We start from the raw sequence: 16,652 nt of genomic DNA, 5'->3' as shown, positions 1-16,652 counted from the left end.
GAGGTAAAAAATGGGGAAATTAAACCACCATTGAGCTACATGAACATGACAGAGGCAGGCACTGCAGTGTTTGGCAGTGTTTTTAAGTCTTGAATTAACCTGATTATAAACATATTCTAAAAAATGCACAACTGGTCCCCCAACTTTATCTGGAACCTCTGTAAAACACTACATAAATCTACCTTTGCATGTGCTCAGCTTCACAAATCACTGTTCAAAACATTTCATTAGTACAATCCTTGATGCAGAGGAAGGACCCTGAAGGCAGCAGGACTGATCGATTTCAAGGCTGTTCCTTGTTGTACTTAAGACTTTCTACACTGCTCTGAGCAAAAAAGTGAACATATTTTTTGCTTACTATAGAAAGAGATGTTACCGCCTTGTATTTACTTCAGTTTAGGTCACAAGCCTTTTTAGAAGTGTTCAGACTTTACTGCAGTAGGTAAAGACTATGTTTTCAAAAGCTGTATGGCATAAAGGGCCTGGTAGAATATGTTAGAAAACATCTCTAATTCATGCAACTTTCAACAGAGAGAGAAAAAGGAAAATACCCCAACCTTCCAGTCAGGCAGGGACAGTAACTGAGCCCTGCTGCAGAACATGCTCTCACCAACCCCTTCCTGCCATCCCTGGTGCCAGCAGGATTTAGCCTCTGCAAGGGAAGTTGCTGCTGCCCTCCCTGTAAGCCCTGGAGGAGAGATATCCCAGAGACATCTCACCACGCCATCTGCCTGGGAGCCCACACATTGGTTTTGGAGTGGGTTTTTGATTTTTTTGTTTGTTTGCTTTAGTGAGAGGAAGAATAAAGTCAGAGCATCATTTAGGTTGGAAAAAACCTTTAAGATCATTGAGTGCAACCATAAGAGACAGCAGTGCAGTAGGTATTTTCTTGCTATGCTTGTATTTATTACATCATATCTCATGTTACTGGGATGAAATTCAGTGAATCCCAGCGTAATTTTTACTGAAACACTACCTGAAATTCACCATGTCCACAAGTCTTTCAAAGTAATAAGTACACTTTATTATTTTTATCTAACACTCAATATTTGGAAACATTTGAGTATTAATACAAAAAGCTTTTCACCTACAGAATGTATTTGCAGTGTGCTAAGTAAGGGTTGTTCTCTCTCACAGACACATATACATGGGTGCATAGATATGTAGGATAATGGAAAAAGAGACACAGACACATTGCTATGGAATTAAAGATGTGCTGTTAAAGGATAAATCATCCTATACTCATGTTCATTAGAAATATTAATATTTCTATTCAGTTCTCAGAAAACTTCTCCAGCAGCACACTAGTGGTAGTGCATATGCTGGCATATCTAAAGCAGGTAAAGAACAGACAAAAAGCACACAGAAACAACTATAGTTTCTCTACATATAACAGAAATTATAATCTTGATTTTTGACATGTAAAAAGATATCAAAGTTGAGAGATACAACTCCAATATGGGGTCCCAGATACTTTATCAAAGTCATCAAAGCACATATTTTTTATGGTAGGATATGTTAGAAATACTACTTCAGCTGAAATTTCTTATTATTTAAATATTAACTATAATACAGAAGCAGACTGAACTAAAAAGTAAGAGCAGTGAGTCAGAATACAAATCTATTTCTAGAGTGGTGCCAACTCAGACAGCAGCTAATAATGGTTGCTGAGGAGAAAACACGAGGCAAATATGGAATGATATTTCCTGCATTTTTAAAGTGGGAGATGGCATTAAGTCCACTGAGTTTAAAAACACTTTCTGTACTAGGCCTGTAAAAATCCTTTTTCTGTATCTTACTTTTTTCTTTTAATTTGTCTAACAGTTTTGTAAGCCAATTTACACATCTGATATGAGGAACTCTATGATAATAAGCTCAACAATTTAAAGGTGCTGTGTGAAAAAAACCTTATTTTTGCTTGTTTTACCTAGATAATTTCTGTTGGTCTTCTAGCTGTTATATGTCAGAAAATGAAAAAAAATTATTTTTCATTCATGTTCTATACAGAATTAATTAGATGTACAGGTCTAGGTCCTATTTCTTCTTAGTTTCTTTCCTATTTTCAGTTGAGAAGACCTGGTCTGCTTATCTCCCCTTGTGGGGAAATAATTCTGTACCTTTGAACAATCTAACATTCATCTGCACTTCTTCAGATTCATTATTATATGGAGTGTTCAAATCCATTAAAAATCTAAGTGGGCCACTGAGTTATCCATGCCAGAAGTATATATGGCATTTTGTCCTCTTTCCCTTTTGTAACAATTATTAATATTTTATTCCTTCTTCTGACCAGTGCTATCACAAAACTGACATTTTGCAAGAACTATTCATCATGACTCAAAGTTCTCTTTCCTGTTTGGCAATAGCTGCCTCAGGGCTCCCCCTTGCAAAGCCAGAGCTGATTCTCATCCCCTTGAACACAACACAAAGCACTGCCTGCCATTGCATTGTCAGGCCTTTCAGTACCAGGAGTTCCCTCTTCATTTGCTCATCATCTACTTAAGTTTAAACTATTTTTATTAGCATCACCAGTGCATAACTTTGCATAACTTCTTTCAATATAATTAATTTTGAGCAGCACAGATCCCATCACAAGTCCTGCTGGAAATATAAAGGTATCTCTCCTCCACTGGCAAAATACCCCAGGACAGGACCTTCTCTCTCATTCCCTGACCACTTAATTCCTTTAAGGCACTCCATGAAAAGCAATGAAATTAACTATTTTAAAAGACAAGACACATCACATTGATTGAACCATCCTGAGTCACATACTTACTCGTTTTCTTTCAGAGAATTTCAACGGGTTTGTGACACACAATTCCCTTCTAAGAAAAGCTTACTACTTCTCCTCAAAAATGGCAACCTCTTCATAATCCTTCTAAAGTAATTTTGATTGCTGATATATACATACTTGGAACACTTGAGATGTCTGTAAGCAGTCTTCTTGCTGAGTGAAAGTCACTTCACCCTAGTGACCCTTCCTTTTAACCTCAGTGTTATGTTGTACCTACTTATGAACTCAGACATGGCAATGGAGAAATTACAGTGAAGTAGAAGAACAAGGATGATTTGGTAGGACATCTTTACCCAGTATGACTATGACTGTATGAATTTTATATGTGGTCTTTTTATGTAAGAGAATTTGAGGTTCCTTTTCCAAAGTACAAATAAAGTGCTCATTGCTCTGGAATCGTGCATTCCCATACAGACCAAATGAAGAGTGACTGAGTATTGCTGGGCTTTAAACACTGGTTGACTGCCTTCCATTAAATGAGTCCATGGCATCAAATTCAGCTCCTCGTGGACACTACTTCTTGGTTAAAGTACACTTTTTTGAGGATTTCTGAGAAAAGTCTCCAGAGCTTGTATTTAAATCTACCCATCAACAAGTGGAGCAGTGTGGAACAACCTGCAATTCTTCTAGCCATGATCAAATTTTTATTTCCCTGAAAAATACCATTTCAGAAGCCATTTATCCATCACCTTTAATTAATTAGTTTCATTAAGGTATATATTTTCTAAACAACTGTAGTTGTAGTCTAAACAACTGTAGTTTTTGTCAATACTATTAATCACTATTTTAGGTCATTGCTTTTCTGTAATAGTCAAATATTTGTATCATCATGCACCTAGAAAAAACTGTGTCAATAACTGCTTTGCAAGAAAATGAACACATTGTCTTTGGGCTTTTTGCTGTTATTGAAAGACTACGACCTAATAAATTCCTTGGTTGGAATTCTGCTTCCAGGAATACCTGTGAGGATTATTTCAGGGGTTCATTTTCTAGTTCTTTCTATGTTTAATTGTCTAATTTGTAGATGTGATCAGGTAGTTCATGTTCTAAGTCAATAAACGGCAAACACAATTATTTCCTAAATTTGCAGGCAAAGAAATTGAATTTTCAGGCAAAGAAAAAGGAAGGCCATTCTAAAAAATCATACTAGAAATGCATTTTTAATTGTAGATAAAAGCATCCTCAGCAGTACTAAAATAAAACTAGAGGTATCATATCCAATGTGGCAAAGGCTTGGTTCATAATTGTTAGCTATTGGCTGTGTTTAATGAAGCTGTAAATGTTATGTGATGATAAATATTACTTTAGGCTTGGCCTTTTCAAAACTATGGACAAAAAAAAAAACCAAACAAGCAAATGCACCTCAGATCTGTTTGCCTATTTGTTCTTCACTGCACGGTGTCTCTTGCATGTAAAACTGTGAATAAATGTGCAGCCTCCACTTCTTCTAAGTCCATGAGGTTTGAAGACAAAGAGTCTGGGACAAATGCTACTCTGAGTTACTCCCTTTAAACTCCTGGCAATTTCAACATCATCATAAGCTCTGACCTATCATTGTCAGGTCTTTATATTTTGCAGATTAAAAAACAAAAAGGAAAGAGCATACAAGATAGACAAATACAGTCAAATATATAGACATATATGGTCTGCTACAGTCTTCCTTCTATAGGATATTTGGGGTGCACATGACATAATGCTTTGCACTGACACCAAGACTCCTAAAAAGATGAGGTTTGGTTATGGGAACTGACTAATGACCCTCCCAGTAGCACCTACTACAATTCTGGTAGACTTCAGCATTGCTGCACTTCAGTTTTCTGATGATTTATTCCAACTTGTAAAAAATCCCAAAACATTAAAACCAACACTGTTTTTAAATAATGAGTGCACTGTGCTAGAATCCTCAATTAGTATAAAATTTAATACCTTATCAGAGGTATTGCAGCTTGCTGCAGCTAAGAAATCTTTTGCAAATCCTTCTCTACCTCTACTCACTTACAACCTGGCTTCTGCTCACACAACTTAGCACCTTTGCCAACTGAAGGTCACAGTAACATTGACCTCTAGATTATTTTAAAACATTAAACTGTGTCTACAAATCTTTCCGTGGGAGTAAAAATCCTACAAATAAAGATGTGTAGACACAGAATCAACACTTGAACACAGAGGCAAAGCTTTCTTTAACTTTAATTTCTTTAACACAAAGTCTCATCTGTGGAATGCTGGAACTGGAAAACTGAAAGTCTGACTCAATGTAAAGCACTTAATTGTAATTAGATGTGAAAGTGAGGGGTATCTCTACTATACTTCCTGTCCTGGAACTTTAAATGGAACATATGGCACAAGTGGGTGGAGGGCTTGTATGTGGAAACACAGATACAGCCTTCTTTCAGAAAAGACCATGAAGAGTAACTTACTGATCAAATGATGGTAGAAACTCACAGCATACCAGATATGGTCAAGGAATGCCAGCGTTTTAGCAACTGTTGATTAGTTACAGAGACCTAAACTTGCTTACAATTGTTGCTTATCTGGTATCCATTAGGGTTAAATACATTATAAAGAATCAACTCGTCTCTATTGAAAGGGAAGGAAACAAATTAAAACTGGAAAATAGTATCTAGATTATTAGTCAGCCTTTCTAGCTGGGATTATTAAGGGACAGAAGCATGTTGCACTCTTGAGTACCTAAGATAGGAATGTCATCTAAACACTCCCTGAGTGATACTCATGTGTGGTTTGCTGGGTGACGATGCTTGAACAAGTTCTGAGTTATTTCCTTTGCCCCTTAACCAGGGACACTAATAGCAGAAATATTCTGTCTCATTGCTCTTACACAGAGTTCTCCTCCTACACCAGCAATTTAGTCAGAGGGCGGGTCAGTGGGCAAAACATGCTCATGACTACTTCCTTTGCTTCAGAAACACTTGCCAAATTGTAATGGCAAAAATTCTGCGTTTGCCTTTCGGGCTGAGTGGTCAGAGGCTCTGGAAACAAGCCAACATACAGCGGGACAGCTCTGCTGACCACACTGAGCTCCTGGTCAGGCTGTGAGCATTGTCTTCAGGATTGCTCGGTACAGCTTCCCACACAATCTTAAACAGTGGATAGCTTCACTGAATGAATTCAAATGCACAAGTACAAACAAAAGAATTGTGTGAGTTTTATTCATAAAGTATAAGGCTTCCTCTAGAATTTTGCCTTTTTTACGTCTCAAATTGTAATTTAATCCATCTCTCCTTTGAGCTTCCCTTCCTCATTCTGCTTCCTTAGTGTCACAAAACATGAGTTTTTTCCCCCTGATTGCAAGAAAGCCCAATGATTTTCTAATACATTTTTGTATAATACAATGTAATCTCTTGCTTTTTCTTATCCCCTCTGGCTTTGCTCCACTTTCCTTTCTTTGATGTTGTACAGTAGATTACTGTCTATCTTTCTTTCCATTTTTCCTTAGTGTCTGTTTCCTCTTTCCTTTTCATCCACCTGTTTTTTCCTCTTTTTCTTTCTGTGATGCCTTTTCTACGCTACCCCTGCATTTTCTCTTCTCATCCTTCTCACACTAAATCTTTCCCACTCAATCCTATTTTATCATCCCATCTTCATACCCAGGGGCTCAGTCTCCTAATCAAAGACACAGAGGAAACAGCCTCTGGAACCCCAAGTATTACACTGATTACTTCTACACACTTTCCTCTGGTTTTGAACTGTCTAAAGTGCACAACTCTTTCTTTGTCTATCCTTTCAGCCTCTTTTTCTCTGGAAGCACATTCCTGTTCCCCTCTTTTCTTTTTGTGCATGCTTAGTTCCACTGTCCATGGACTTTTCAGACCAGTCCATAATCACTGTCAGATGCTCTTTCTTACTTTACTTCTCAGATTTTTTCCCAGTTTCTGAGAAGGAACACAGGTCTGAAGAAGAAACATAACAAAGAAACTAAGTATTGGGAAGAGCTCTCAAAAATAAGAAGGTAGGGGAACCAGGGACAGGTCTCATGCAAACAGGAGGCTTTAGCAGGAAAGAGAAGCATGCTTTCCTAGGGGGGAAAAGTCTCACTGCTGAACTAGCTGAGGCAGATAGAAATTCACTAACAAAAAGAAAGTGATTCTATGATCAGAAGAGAACAGAAGCACCAGAAAGGACACCATAAACTTCTCACATTCTCTTTCCCCATATATCTAAGGATAAACTGAAGCAGGGAAATATGACAGACATTCATTATTTAGCTTTGCCATAAGCTATGGCATCTTATGACACTTTATGTTTACAAACTCTTATATGTCCATTTGCTTTCATAAAGCATGTGATGAGAATGCCACACTGCCAGCAGGATTGACCCTCTGGGACATCACAAACCGGAGAAAGGGTAAGAGTAAGGGGCATCAGGGGCTGCAGGAGCCATCTGGCTTCACAGCTGTGAAAGCCACAGCTGTAACACCAGGAGAGCCCCAGGCAGAGCCAAGGCAGTGCTGTAGAGCCTTCCTTGACTGAGAACCTGCGCGACTGCATCTGTGGCAGCATCAACACAGCAACCCAGCACGCTTCTGGGGGAGCAACTGACAGGCAGCCAAAGGCAAAAAAGCTTTCCGGACACTCTTCTGCATATTGACTCTCAGGCCACTGATGAAAAAAACCTCAACTTTAATCACAAAAATCTTTGCACCATGAATTCCATTGCTGTTAAAAAAATACCAACAGCAGCAAAAGGATAAAACCCTGCAAAGGCAGTGAAATTAATAAATCATTGTGTCTTTGCTACTGTAATATACATTAAAATATACATAGTATACATTATACTTTAAAAGAATGTAATTTTCTATTTTTTGTTGTTCCTGTATAAAAAAATACCAAACAAACAAACTAAACTCTATAGCTGCATCAACTTCTGCTACAATCGATCATTAATGCCTTTCCAATGGAAGTGAATTTTCAGGCCTGCTTATTTAGCATGTGCAAAAGTCCCCTCTGGGAAAGAAAATTGCAAAAAATCACTGAAAAAGAAATACTGAAAAGCAACAACACATCCATTGGGGGGTTTCTGCATTAATTTTATGACTCACTACTACAAGTGCATTTATTCCTGTTGTTATACTCATTTTTAATACCTAGAAAATATTTTAAACACATACAATTCTGTTACTGTGTGAAGGAGGTGATTATAATTGCAACGGGCTAAGATAGCTTGGCAGTACTTCTGTCTGACCTACAAATGCCATTTAAAAACAGACAAAAAAACCACTTGGAAGTCTGCCTGAAGGGAAATGGTTTTCTTGTGAAAGACCTTGTCAAACATATTAAAATCAAAGTTTGGGACTTTAGCTGAACAAACAGCTTTTACTGCTCAGCTCTGCTAACGGCATTCTGGTACTAAGGAGACATTCAAGAGTAATAGCAAACTGACAATTTTACATCAGAACCTCATGACTACTCACAAATCTGCACTGACCACCACAGACGTCAGTGTTAATAAAGGTCAAAATTACCATCTATCTACATAATCTCCTGCAAGAACCATGCTGTAAAGGATCAACCAATCTAACTGTCTGATGTGTTTGCAAAAATCTGATTAACCACACTAAAGTCATAGAAAACACTTCCACAGATTTTAAATACTTGATTCAAGCCTGAGAGATGAAGGTACAATAGAAGGTACAATAGGTAGGTTCTTTATCAAATATTTTAGTCTGATATTAAATTATTTCCATTCCTTTCAAGAGTACATTAGCTGACTTATTAAATCGACTAGTTACTCATTTCAAATTACTTCCTCTGTTTGTGGTACTGGGAAATGACTCTTTAACAAGTATTCTTGAAAGTGCATCATTGCTCATTCACTTGGTAAGATAAGTTCATGCCTTTTAAAGCAGCATATCAACTTGCAACTTTTAAAATAAAAGTGAGGCAGCAATTAGTACTATAAGTATGCAAAGAAGTGAAAGACAGTATTGTTCAATTTTTACTATCTACCTAACCTTAACTCTTCTCACTAACCCTGCCAAACATTTACTTTTCATATTTGTTTTGTAAAGTGCTACACTATGATTATTTTCCTGAAGGAGATTAGTTGCTGCAAAGCTTCCTTTTCCTAAGCACTTCAAGAAAACCAGTGCATATACCAGTGAACTAAATGGAAAAGTCACAGGGAGCTGAATGCCACATGTAGGACATGGCACACTAAATGCAGCCCGAGCTGGCATGCAGGGAGAATGAGATTGTCTGCAAAATCATTAAATATTTCTCCTAGTGCATTCACTACATTTAATGCACTTTGTACATAACATTCTGTTTTATTTATTCCATAATTTAAGGATTTGTATCACATCATTTTCTATTCAGAAAGACTACATTTTGGTGACTATGAAATAATAATTGATCAATGCTTTTTGTTTGTGTAAGACTTCAGGAGCAAGATGGACTCCTTTTTTGGTAAGAAATATGAAATTATCTTTGCTATCACTAGGTACAAAACAATAATGCCTTTCTCACAACCAGCAGATTGAACCTAACTGAGAAAACTCAGTCTCCAGACCTGAGCACACTCCCCACACAGCTGGGCATCAACAGACAAAACACAATCCATCAGATGAAACAGGGTCAGAAGCTTGGCCAGCTCTCTTTGAATGATATCCCTGTATGCATTTCAGATTCAAAGATAAGCTATTTGAGGATGAAGTAAAAATCACAATTAAAATGACAGAAAGAAAAATACTGTCATTAAAAAGAGAAAAAGAACCAAGTGATTTAATTGGGGAGGTTAACATTTTCTCCCTATTGATGTCTGTCAGAGCTGTAATGAAAAATAACTTATAGGGAAAAAACTGGTTTTAGTATTAGGGGTCACTACTCCAGAGTCTCTACAAGAAAGGTCACAAAAGTTCTGATTGTGAGGAAAGGGACATCAGAAGGAGATAAAGCCAACCGACCTTGACTGCTGTAAATGTTCACATATTTTTCCAGCTTTGGCAAATAGTGTATGGTCATGGGGATATTTTTCCAAATATAAGCTGAATTTTCGTGGTTTTGGTCTTAAAAACATTAAATTTGAAAGTTTTAACTGCAGCATTATTTTCTATATTATTTAGTATTTTCTATTTGTATACAATTTAATTTTATATATAATTTAATATTTTCTATTTCTGTTATATTAATATTTTCTATTATCAATATTAAAAGTGTTTGTCTTGGAACTTCTTTGGTTTGAATGTCTGAATGTGTCTGTATGTAGAAAAGTTGCTCAAATGCAGGCACTTCAAAAAACCTCACAAGCTACATACTGGTCAATCTGTTCCTTCTCAGATGGCATCCAATTCACATGAAGGTTATATCTTTCTGACTTTTCATTCACCATATCACTCTGCCCAAATCAGATCTGACTGATCCTTACACAACTCACCACAGCCACCCATAACCCCCCGACTTCTTCAAACAAAGGCATTATTCAGGTGCTACAAAAAGACTGAGGGCCCTTAAGTATTTTTGCAAGTTACATAAATATACTATAGGGCACTCTCAGCCATGGCTGTTTTATGTATGTAACATTTGAAGAATATTTAACTGAAAGAAAAATGAAAACTAAAACACATTCCCATCAGCCTCTGCAAGTCCTCCTTCCCAAGGCTAATGGAATAAAATACTCATCGAAGAAAAAAAATCAGATAAGGAGAGAATAAAAAAAAAATCAAACCCAGAACATGAGACTCATCTCAATTTTTTTAATGCTTAGATCTCCTAGTGAATGTGCTTGTCTCCAATCCTAGCTCCACAAGCTTCAGGAAATTCAGTTTCTATTTTAGCAGAGATATTCTGGTGCTCAAAATTAAATAGAAGCTACTTACTTGGAGGCTGCGAGTTAAGTACTCCCAGCTGCGGGAAGCCCCGACGTGCAGCCAGGGCTGCAGCGCAGGTGGGGGTATGGAGGATTCCAGCCCACTGCCCCCCATTGCTGCCGTCTGCAGTAAGATGTTCCACATTGTTGCTGGTGTAATCATCCCAGGTACAGTTACTGTGAAACTGAGACTAAAATAACCACCCACAGCATGACTGAAATAGGGCTCAGTGTGAATAAAGGTGGGTGACAAGAACTGCAGCAGGATTTCAGAGCGCTTCTGGACCCGGAATGTGAAGAGTGTGTGTTTGCATTCATCCACCAACAACCGTAGGTTTTCTAGGTATCTGATAAATGCAACAGGGTTTTTTTATCCACTTTGCTCTTTCTAGCATACAAAAACCTCAGCAGACACCAACTGTTGATGTTTGCACCTTTCCCCCAAAGCAGAAGGATTTGCTCTTTTGTCTACAAGGCCCAGGGAAAGCAGGGTATTTACCAGGGTAAATAATTCTAGGAGCACCATTCCCATACATCAGATTTACTTAATTGAAAGAGAGCTGCAAAGAGAGGCCTACAGCAACCTGCATCAGGCTGGAAGATCTGGCCCAGAAGACAAAAAGGAAAACACGACAGGCAACAGGGGGAAGAAGAATAGAACAAGAACCTTACAACTAATCTCCTCATTTCTTCATGGCTTTATATTCAGACCACAGAGACAGTTCAAGGGATGGCTGATCTCTCATCTTGACTCACTACTCATTGTGAAAAGAAATTAATCTCCACAAACCTATCCCAGTTAGCTGACTATCACCCAAACAAACCGAAAATACTCCACATCACTGAAAAGCTGTCAGTATGTCTGGAACAATCTAGTACATTCACCTTTGTACAAACTTAATTTTCAAGCACGTGAAGAAACTGTACTGGGGACAAAGCTACCAAAAATGCCTTACTGTTCAAAAGAGAAAAGGTATCATCTTGACAAAAAAACATAAGGTTTATATAAGAAATATTATTGTACTGTTATGCACAAGACATCCCCCTCCCCAGAATGACTGTTCTCATCTCGTCTCATCAAAATGAAGAGCAGACCTACACTGGTTGTTTCCTCAGGATGGAGGAATCACGGTTTAGCAGCCCCTCCCAGCCACTTCTGCTGCTCAGGAAAAGCCCAAAGCATTTGTTGTTCTTACTCCAATACCAGTTGTGAGAAGACTTTCTGTGCTCTTGGGAGCAGCAAACAGAAAATTCCTGTAAGAAACCCAGTGCGCATGACTCCATTAACAGGCCATGGTTGGGCACAGAGGATGTAATTATTAAAACTCCAGGAAGCAGAGAATCCCTGTCCAAACTTTGAAATGCTAGGGGGGAAAAAGAGACAAATCCTAGGGGAAGTATTTTAGAGAAACTAAGAAATAGTGCCTGTGGGAAACTATAAGGGAAAGGAAATTCAGAAAGTATTTAGAGTTAGAACAAGTGGCCCACACAGAAATCCCTCCTGTTGTTATCAGAAGAGGGAAACAAGGGTAAGACAAAGATGCCTGAAGGACACAAACACACTTAAATAAAGCAAGACCTACTGAAACTTTGTTAATTGACATGCCAACAAATACAAATCCTGTCTTAACTTCTGATATGTGAAGAAGCTGAAGAAAAAGCACGGAGAGAGGAAAGCTCCACACAGGATATGCTGCCCATTTAATGCAATCTCCATGAAGTTGATATTCCTTTTCAGGTGCATTTCAATAAAAATGCCCAGAGACAGGGTGGGGGGAGAAGATTGCTTCCACAGGGAAGTGGTTGAAGGGTGACAGGTACCCTTCTGAAGCAAGCTGAGGCCACAAATTCTGCAGAGAGTCTTGAACCCAGGCCAAAGCATGGACACGGACAGGTTTCCATCTCTGTCAGAAGCCAGGAAGAAGAACAAGGACTACAAGGATATGAACATAAAAGCATAGCCCCAGAAACTACTTGGTTGTTATGGACTCACTCCTGCATCTCCTGTCCTGTTTAAATTAACATCTCCAGTGTATTGGGGAGGAATTAAAAATCTGTCTGCTAGGTGGGAACATAAGGGGGACAGTCCTCAACACTGAGAAGCACTATTTGCTCTTTCATGTGGGGTTTATGAGTCCCACTAAGCAGCAGAACTGGAAGAAGAGCTGTAAATCCAAAAGTGAAGTTGGATGTAGGAAACATTGTCAAGCACAAAATTACTGCTAGTAGAGTTCCTTCACCATGTCCCTCCATTCCAACTGTGAATGCAATGAAGTTCAACAGAAATGTTTGCTGCTGATAACCTGAGGAAGCTTTTGCAAGAAACTCACATATACATGGATCACACTCACAACAAAGTCCTTGAGAAATCAATAGCGTCTTTTTCAATAATAGTTATGACTTGGGGGCTTATGTTTTTTTTGAAACAACACACAAGTCAAGAGGTAACTTTGTTCTGAGAAACACAGCAGCTTTAAATAGCAACTTGACTATGCATTTCTAAAGAGATGAAAAAATAATTTCTTGCAGATCCATGTGTTTTTATGGGCTTTAAACAATACTATAGTCTCACAGGAAATCCTAGCAATGGTTCAGCTTGAATCACCTCAGTCGATACTGCACATCATCTGTTTGGGGATTTCTACCCAACCTTCTTACTCTTTATTAATAGGGTCATTTGTCTGAAAACCTGTTTCTTAAGAGTTTGTCTGTTCATTCTGCACCTGAAGTCATAACCCTTTGTTTGCAATCTCACAATTGGTTGCTGTGGAAATCATTATGATGTCACAAAAAACAAGGATTAGTAAAACTGCAAGTAGGGAATAAACAAGTTGAACAGATGAACTGTTAAAAAAGTTTTACTGCAAGTATGCAGAGAAATAAAAAAAAAAAGGAAAACAAAAACTTTCCTCCAGACCTGATCTATGACATATGTTCACACAGTGCTGACACAACCAGGGACAGAAGAATTTTACTTCATGACTTTTGGTCCAGGGGCAACATTTGGAAAAATCTACTGGCTAGGAATATATTTGCTACATTTTGATAAGATACAGAACACAGGACCATAATTTCAAACTACTGTGAACTTTATGCTTCTCTCTCTTTCTAAAAAGAACAAAACAACTATTCTGTGGCTTATCTATGGATGGATAATGTTTTTCCCTGGAAAACAATGCATTTGGCCAAGTAGTAAAAATAAACTCCTTGATGGACTTCAGACCAAATTAAAACCAGCTCCCCATGGTGCCTACCTGCTCCAGCTTCCATGAGAGCAAGTGGTGCCCACACATCTTTGCCATGCAATACCCTAATGCTCAGACTGGTGAGCTCTCTCCCTTTGGCAAGTCACAGGATACAGCCAAGGTGGCCAGCTGCAGGGTCAACACAGCAGTTTCATCTGAAAGGTTATGTCAACAGACATAACCTTTCAGATGAAACTTTTGCCTGACAGGGCCGGAGGAAGGACCTTTCCCATCAGATCACTGACCACTGCAACGTCCCAGTCTGGCAGCAGCCATTTGCAGCAGTGGAGTGGCAGATCCCTCAGTCAGCTGTAGCAGGTGAGCTCAGAGCAGAGAAGAGAGGCTGTGGCTCAATGTATGATCCGTATGGGGTGTGCAGGCACAGATCCACGCTGTTTTCCCATTTTCACAGTCCATCCAAGGGCTGCCCTCCAGTTCTTCCCCTCACAGGCCTCCCATAAGACTGCCAGGAGCACAGCTCTCTGCCGTGTGCCTTGCCTTACCACTCACAAAACAAGCACAGGGTGATTGGTTAGATTTTGTCCCCTGGTTCTGCTCTTCTATGTAACACAGCACAAACATAGACGAAATTGCCTTTTACATTTGTTTAAGACAAAGAGCAGTGGATTCTCAGCACAAAGGGTAAAAATCCACTTAATAATGGGGAGAAATCTCTTCCTCTCAGAAGCAAAGAACACACACAGTACTGGGATGCCATCTGGCTCTCACCAGGACTTTCCAGAATTAAGGTTCATAGTCCTCCTCCCTTCAGTTAGCACTGAGTGAGATAGGCAGTTAAAGCAAAGCTAGGGCAACTCTACTACCTATTCCAGGACTCAACTGCCACAAAAGAAAACCTTTAAGTAGTCAAAGCTCAAATACCTGCCATTTCACCACTGGTGAAGAAAGAAGTACACCTTGGTGGCATTTTCAGTCATTTAAGATATTTGAGATACAACCGGCTCAAATACATTGACAGGTATAGCATAAAAGCATCTAAATTTGGTTTTGAAAGGTGACTGGTGCTTATCTCATCCGACCTTCTACTCAAAGCTAGGCTGACTTCTAAATCATAAGTTAGATCAGGCTGGCCTGAGCTTTCTTCAAGGAGGGAGATTCCTCAGCCTCTCTACAGAGTATGTCCCCTGCTTATCCCCTTCTATGGTGGATTTCTCTTCCTTGCTACATGGGAATTCCCCTTGCCAAAACCTGACTCTTGTTCTCTTATAGCATGACACAGCTGGGGAAATGCCATGGACTCAGGTGACCATGCAAGCGAGGGAAAACCAAGTTCTGTTTCTGTTGAGAATTTGGCTTGTGCACAAATAACACCCTTCATTCACTTGCATCCTCAAAAGCCTCCACTCCCCACAGCCTGACTGACATGGAATTATCTTCTGAATAAGGGTGAGAAAATTGCATATAGGTACAACACGTAACTTATTCCATTTTTCCACGTGTCTTACAAATTATTATATGTCAAGGTTTGGCAAGCACAATGTATTGATGTTCTATTTATACTGCAGATCACTAATTTTAAGAGGTTACAAACACTCTGCATATAGAGTTGGTGAGGCAATACTTTGGCAAAAAAGTAAAAATTGCAGTAATATTTAGCCTTGGAAAAGAGGTACTAAAATGTTCTTTAAGAGATACTTGCATCTTCTTATTGAAATAAATGTTTCAGCCACGCAAGTAACAACCACAAATTTGAAAAAAGGAGACACCTTGCATTTGGTAGCTATTCAGTGTTCGTGAAAGCTTTGCAACCTCCTTAATGGAAGACAGCTTTTTCTTTCATTAAATATATATCTGTAAAAACAACTCAAAAGACATCAAACACCAGAAAAAATACATTGAAATAACATTAAAGATCTAATATAAATCCACAAAAGCCAGGAAATTCAGAGATAAAGAAAGACTTTCAGACAAGGGAAAACTTTCCAATGTATTAAACTGGAGCATAAATTCACTTCCTCTCTATGCTTGCCATCAAGTCATTCCAGACGCAGGGGGTAAGTTCCTCCCTGGGGTAACTCAACTGTCTTCAGCAGTACTACTCCAAAAATCAGTTTGGCCCTACAGAACTGTCTTATTACTTTCTCTTTTTCTGATAATTGCCATTGGTTTGAGTTTAAACAGCAACTTCCTGTCTTACAGCTCATTTTCCCATCATTCAGAGACTGTACTTGTGAGATCGCAATATTTTCCATGATTCCAGACTATGAGGTCAGCTTTGGGGTTATGACTTCACTGGCAGACTGGCTAAAGGAGAACCACTGTGCAAAGGAGAAAATCCACAAAGACAAATATATCTGAGATTAGCAAAGACAACACTGCACCTCAGTGGGCATGGACATTTCCATCTGCACAAATAATATTTTCTACTTTTCACTCCAGCCAAGTATGAAAATGTCCCTTAAAACGACTGTTTTATTCATAAGTCATTCATGGTGCTGATGTGTTGCCACCCAAATTCAATCTTGATGTCAGCAGCAGTTTAAATCACAAGCTGTGGGTCCACCTCTTTGCACTCTCTGGAAGTACAAAATCAGACATACAGCTTAAGACAGGATATGAAGGGAATGAAGTGATTTTGAACTGCCTTCAAACTTCCCATGATTCTGCCCTCCTCCTCAAGCTGATATGGCTTTTGTCTCTGGGGTCTGGCTATTCTGTCTCCAATAAAGCAAGATAACCATAATGAACTAGTTACTGGGAGATCCCCAGGTATCTGGCTGAGCAACAGAATCCAAAAAGAGGAATGTTAACCTCCTAAACTGTATCTAAC

At 38.8% G+C, this 16,652-nt stretch overlaps 1 protein-coding gene across 5 annotated transcripts in view; it reads right to left on the bottom strand.

Annotated features, from left to right (window-relative positions):
* Window positions 1-16,652, bottom strand: part of HMGA2 (high mobility group AT-hook 2) — a 110,008-nt gene that overhangs the window by 68,372 nt on the left and 24,984 nt on the right. The window contains exon 4 of one of the 5 annotated variants that reach the window (XM_064419411.1): window positions 15,797-16,398. The exons of the other annotated variants lie outside the window; for them this stretch is intronic. Coding sequence (XP_064275481.1) covers window positions 16,351-16,398 — 48 coding nt within the window. The 3' untranslated portion in view covers window positions 15,797-16,350. Of the gene's footprint in view, window positions 1-15,796; window positions 16,399-16,652 lie in introns of those variants that run through there. 5 annotated transcript variants of the gene reach the window in all.

The sequence above is a fragment of the Passer domesticus genome, chromosome 5 (assembly GCF_036417665.1).
Source record: "Passer domesticus isolate bPasDom1 chromosome 5, bPasDom1.hap1, whole genome shotgun sequence".
Classification (NCBI taxonomy): Eukaryota; Metazoa; Chordata; class Aves; order Passeriformes; family Passeridae; genus Passer; species Passer domesticus.
The sequence above is the reverse complement of the archived record's forward strand: the minus strand, read 5'-3'. Positions and strand labels throughout refer to the sequence as shown.